The sequence below is a fragment of the Penaeus chinensis genome, chromosome 30, assembly GCF_019202785.1.
Source record: "Penaeus chinensis breed Huanghai No. 1 chromosome 30, ASM1920278v2, whole genome shotgun sequence".
NCBI classification, from domain to species: Eukaryota; Metazoa; Arthropoda; class Malacostraca; order Decapoda; family Penaeidae; genus Penaeus; species Penaeus chinensis.
The window spans coordinates 978532-984600 of record NC_061848.1 but is presented as its reverse complement, the minus strand read 5'-3'; the positions used below and the strand labels follow the sequence as shown (position 1 = coordinate 984600).

Genomic DNA, 6069 nt, shown 5'->3' with positions numbered 1-6069 from the left:
TATGATAACGAATCGCTATGAATATCTCAAATATCCAGTGAAAACACCGATAACTTAGAGACTAAAGAACAGAGCTGTATATCAATACTGTCCTGAGCACTTCAGGCTAAACGTTTTTAGCATTTGGAATATGCCACAGCTTGCTTCAACTAAAACAATTTCCTAAACTGATAACGTATCGTAATTTCCCGGTGTCAGCTGACTTCATGTTCTTCTTTCATAAGCAATAAGCTTCTCTGACAGTCCATAAGTGTCTTTAGCCGACGCTGACCAAGTGAATAATTCTGAAGGTAGCAGCATCTTCCGCCGCTCTCCGCCCTGATTGATTTTGCTCTCGCTGCCAGACGCGCCTTCGGAATCGCGCTCGTTCTTGTCTCATCAAGTCTTGGATGCTTGCCTTTTTTAGGGAAAGAGTTAAGATAGTATTTTGATGCGCCGCGTGTAACGCTGTGCGTCAGAATGGTATGGTGTCCGTGGGTCTTGAACTGAATGCGAGTTTTGTGTAATACTGATGTGCTGGTCGATCTCTTACTTATCGGTGGTTTTCGTGTAAACATGTAAATAGACGTAAACGCTATACGTTAGCTAAAGATATTGTTTCGTTACATTGTTTACCGGAAAACTACACGTGGCTTGCGTCTGAGCGTAGAATCTGCTATCAGTTACGGTCGAGACGAAGATAACAGCCAGGAGTTGCGTCATCAGGCGCGAGGCAAAAGTACGGTACGACAGTTTGGGCCTTTGGCGTCAAGCTGCCTGGTGTGTCCTTGGCAAAATAATAACGTAATAACAGGTAAATCGAACGTCAAAAAACAAAAAAACAAAATATATCTTATTAAGTGTAACAGCGTTTCGCGTAGATCACATTGAGTGACCGATATCATTTACAAAATCCGAAATACGTTTGTCGGCGGCCGTCGAGTCCGTCTGCGCGACTCGGCCGCAGCGCGTCAGTCTGTGTTGGAGGCCGAGGGAGACTAGTGCTCAGCGAGGCGCCCGCGGCTTCACTCGTTCTCGCTCTGGTCTTGGTTGCTCTGTCGGACGAACCTGTGCTCGCAGTGGGATTTGGAGATTCACGCGCAGAGGACCCGTCAGCCAGAAAAGCTCTTTGGTTACGCCAACTCGTTTAGATCAACGCTTTAAAAACGAAAATTTGGGGCGGTTGTCCCGCTGCCAGTTCCCGAGCGAACACCGCGCCCAAAGCCCCACTAACAGTCGCCTCCACTAACAACTAGGCCTCCAGCCCCCGAGCGGAGCACCCTAGGCCTCCTCCAGAAGGCCTAGCCAGAGACCTCGTCCTCCACCTCCTCCTCCTCCTCCTCCACTCCGCCTCGCCATGGATCAGGTTGGTCGAGCCGTTCGCAGGGCGGCTCCCGTGGGCTGGGCGTTCTTTAATCACGCCCACATCGCCGCCCTCCGCGCCCACCCGTCTTGCATGCCCCTTATTCTGCTCCGAAGTAGACACTCGAGGCCGTCCTGGCCTGCCCCGGGCGCCGCTGCATGCCGCAACCTCTATGTGTCCGCCGTAAGTCGTGTGTGAGGTGACTTTGGTTTTGTTAGTTTCTTTGCCGGAGGAAGGACCTTTCCGTTTCATCCCTTTCAGCAGAAGATTGTCGACCTGCTGTTTGATTTACTGATTTCTTTTTGAATTATCTTTATATATATATATATTTTTTTTTTTTTCTTTTCTTTTTTCTCTCTTTTTTTTCTTTTATTTCTCTCTTTTTTTTCTTTTTTTTTCTTTTGCTACTTATTTTTTTTTTTTTTTTTTGTAGTGATTGTTTGAATGATTTCTTGATAATGTTTTTGTGTGAGTATGTAAAGTTCCCTACATAAAACTAACTGGGTATGCATGAGTGTGTATTGTAAGTCTGTGTATGTGTATAATGGTGTGTGTGGATCGTTGCATATATATATATATATATATATATATATATATATATATATATATATACATATATATACATATATAATATATATATATATATATGTATATATATGTGTATATACATATATGATATATATATATGTGTATATATATATGTGTATATACATATATGATATATATATATATATATATATATATATATATATATATATTGTATATAAACAGATATATTATATATATATAAATATGTATATATATATTATATACATATTTATAATATATGTATGTTTCTGTGTTTATATGTTTGTATGTATGTGTACATGCGTACATACATGCAGTGGCAAAATATGGTGTATGTCATTACCTATGAATTCTTTTCTTTTTCGTGTTGCGTTTACTCAGACTGACAGATCTGTGAGAATCCGCAGCCTCTGGACCGCCGCGTAGGCCGCTTGTGTCCCCGTCCCATGTTGGCATGTCAGGCCCGTGTTGGCATGTCAGGCCCGTATTGGCATGTCAGGCCCGTGTTGGGGTCTCGTGTTGTGCCCCACTACTTGTCTCTGAACGTTTGCCTTTGCATGCCGCAGTCATGCACGTGTCAAGCGTGTCCGTGCATTGCCTTCTGTTTTCACATGATCATGTTTTGAGCGCCACTGCAAGTAATGACAAGGAAAATAGTCGTAAGAATATCAGTTATTTCAAGAGAAAGTAAGAGCGGTGAATTTACATACCAACCAGTAAGGCAGTGTTGCGCCAAGGGTCAGCCGAATCCTTTACCATGGATGAGTAACTAATTGCAAGTTGATCTTCAGGTACTTCGGGCACTTGATTTTGGTCACGGACCGAAATGGTTTTAAAGGAAATTTATCTGCCGGGTCTCGGTTATATTCTTTGTATTCTATTACTCTTTATGCATGGTAGTTTCTTTGTATTGCAGTTTGTGTGTAGTGTTTTTTTAAATGGATGATGTTTCGGCCTGTATAAACTGTGTGCTTGCATGACCCATAATTGTAGTACTGATGTTGCCATGTGATTCTTGTTATGTTGGTAACTTTAAGGATATATGTATTATTATATTGATAAGTTAAAAATATTTTGTAACTGTTGATTTATATATCTGAATTATATTACTGGAACAGAAGTTCTCACACGCATGAGCATATACACCACAAACACGCACAAAAAAGTAATGGCAAGGAAAAGCGCCTTTCCCTCGGCCCCATATCATTATAGGGAATTGTTTTCACTAGAAAGAAAATTAAAGAGAACAATACAGATTAATGATCGTGGCAGCAGTAATGCAAAAGGCACTGTATTATCTGTATCACATACAACAATGGGAGTATTGACTAGACCCATTACTGTATCATTGTATGCACTTTGAAGATATGTAGTTGAAGTAAGCGCACGTAGGATGAACACAGTGCAGAAAGCTCCTCACAATACGCTACATTCCGGTTAGTGTGCTCATGTTCCACTCCCACAGTCAGAGATGTAGTAGGCCGCGGGGGTCACACTATAAATAGCCCTCCGCAGTAAAACTCCACGGACAACGGACACCGCATTTCGAATCGATGCTTCATTCATTCGGCGGCGCTTTGAAGGAGGATGGGGGGGGGGGGCGGTAAGACGGGGATGGGGATCCTACGTTGTCCTCGCAGCCTGAGAGGAATCTTTTTCAATCCACTTTGCTGGGAACGAGATCAATATATGTCGAGAAGTTGAAAAATGCTCTCGAATCTCAGAGCAGCGGTTGTTTGGCGAGGGAAAACATGCTTTTTACTGTTTACGGACGAGTAGTAAGTTGTTGGCGACGGAGGAAACGCCTTTGCTGCTTTTTGCTTTGTTGCTCGCGGTGATTTTTGGGGAGTTGAATGCGAGGCCGGGATGGAGTGCATGGGAAGGCGGGTTGTTTTAGGGATTTCAGTTTTTTTATTTGTTTATTTTTAATTCATATATATAAATATGTTTTGTTTTTTTGATCGGCTGTGCAATCTAGTGAGATAATTATGATAAGAAGTGTGGTAGGCTATGGCTTTATGTTCTTTTTATAATTTCGATGACTAATTTTCTCTAGCAGACCGACTAAAAATGATTAGACCTTCAGAAAATACATCTCGAATGGTTAGAACGTTACTGTAGGTTCAGCATTAGGGAGAGCAGACGGCGTTTCCTCTTTAAGGCTTTCTCTCGCTTTAGTTGCGAGTAAATGAAACAAGTGAAGATCACCTTGCGCACCGGCGAGTCTTATTTACCCGGCGATCGAGAATTCGCAATTATCATATTGGCAGAATGATTATTGTTTTTAGTATGTGATCAGACACTTTCTAATTGTTTTTTATTATGTGATCGAACACTTTTAGATTCATATTGCGAGTGAATTATGGAATTTCGAAGGTTTTAATGATTATTACTAGCGACTAGTTCGTCTCTAAACCCCTGTAACGGTATTCCTATGGTAGGTTGTGCCTGTAGGGTTGACATCATTAACGTTGATTACATTGCGCTGAGTTGGGGTGGGGAGCATAATAGAGGGCATACGAAGGAGGCCGGGTCGCTTTAACACGCCTGTAAGCTATTCCCTTGATTGGTCTTTTTCTCTATCTATCTATCTGTCTGTCTATTTATCTATCTATTTCTATCTTTCTATCTATCCATCTATCCATTTATCTATCTATCTATCTATCTCTATTTATTCCTTTCCGACTCGCCCTTTCTCTCTCCTACCTACACTCGCTTCTACTCTACTCAATTCTTCCCTCCCCCTCCCCGTGCATCTCCCTCTCTCTCTTCCCTTCTCCCTCTCCCTCCATCCCTCTCTCCTTCCCTTTCCCTCCATCTATCCCTTATGTCTCCTATCTTCCTCATCTCTCTCTCTCTCTCTCTCTCTCTCTCTCTCTCTCTCTCTCTCTCTCTCTCTCTCTCTCTCTCTCCTCCCTCCCTCCCTCCCTCCCTCCCTCCCTCCCTCCCTCCCTCCCTCTCTTCCCCTTCCTCCCTTTTTTTTTTCTTGTTTTTGCGTTTGTTTTGTTTCTTTTTCTTCATCATCTTCATTATAATCGTAAACAAAGGGAAAGGAGTGAACGTCGAAAAGGAGAGAGGTAGAAAGAGGAGGAGAGGGAGGGAGGGAGAGAGAGGGGAGAGAAGAAAAAAAAGTAGAGAGATATCAAACGAGGAATTGAGAGCGTCTATCCTGCCTTGGCGGTAGAAAGTCTATAAACAATTAACTGGCGGTTCCTCTACTGCGGTGCGAGTGCCGACTGCGTTGCTGATGTTGCATTTTTAATGCAATTTTTGTGGAAGGACTTGCACCGATTATTACTATTTCTCTTTATATATCAGTCAATCTATTTTTTTTTTTCTATTTGAATATATGTCAATCCAACTTTCTATCTACCTATCTATCTATTTGTAAGTCTATCTGTGCCAGTATCCTCCCTCCCTGCATCTGTCTATCCATCTATCGGTCTCTCTCCGTAGTGCTCCGTAGCGCCTCGGCAGCCTCGGGGACGAGGGGGAGCATGTGATGAGGCTGTGACGAGGCCTAATGAGTGCGGTGACGATGTGTTGCACAGGAGCTCCTGTTGCAAGATTGCACGTCGTTTCTGAACGCTTGTTGGTCGCGTGGCGGAGCTCGGGTTTTTTCCTGACCGAGTTTTTACAATTATTATCTTTTTGAAGTTGATCAGGGATAAGGAATGTTTATTTTAGCTTTGATTTATTTATGAATATTTTTGTTCATTTATTGATGTTATTTTATCGTTATTATTTTATGGGCTTCAATAATATTGTTGTTATTTATTTTCACACACTTCAACCATATTGACTTGGTATAAAATGTGCATTTACGGAAAACCCTGAAAAGAACAGTTTATTACCAGCGAAAAGAGCTTAACTGAAACAAATAAGCACCTGTTAGGAGTTATTCCGGACACGCAGTCTAATCCGCCGGTCGGCCGCGGCGGCTGGCGAGACGCAGTCAGCTCGGACAGGCTCTGTGTTTGATCACGTGACCCGGGAGCGCCATCGGTCCTGCCGCTTTGTCACGGAAGCGGAGCCTCTATGTGCGGAGCTCGCTAATTTAGCCGTCAAATGTGTCTCCACGAAGCTATTGTTGCCTAATAAGCTCTCGCAGGTACATAGGAGGGGCGGGGGGGGGGGGGGGGGTGCAGTGAATGGAAGGG

At 42.9% G+C, this 6069-nt stretch overlaps 1 protein-coding gene across 2 annotated transcripts in view; it reads left to right on the top strand.

Moving 5' to 3' along the window:
- Positions 1–965: 965 nt before the first annotated feature.
- Positions 966–6069, top strand: part of LOC125041162 (glutaminase kidney isoform, mitochondrial-like) — a 78167-nt gene continuing 73063 nt past the window's right edge. For both annotated transcript variants that reach the window (XM_047635974.1, XM_047635973.1), the window contains exon 1: positions 966–1525. In XM_047635974.1, the coding sequence (XP_047491930.1) occupies positions 1337–1525 (189 nt within the window). In that variant the 5' untranslated portion in view covers positions 966–1336. The remainder of the gene's footprint in view (positions 1526–6069) is intronic.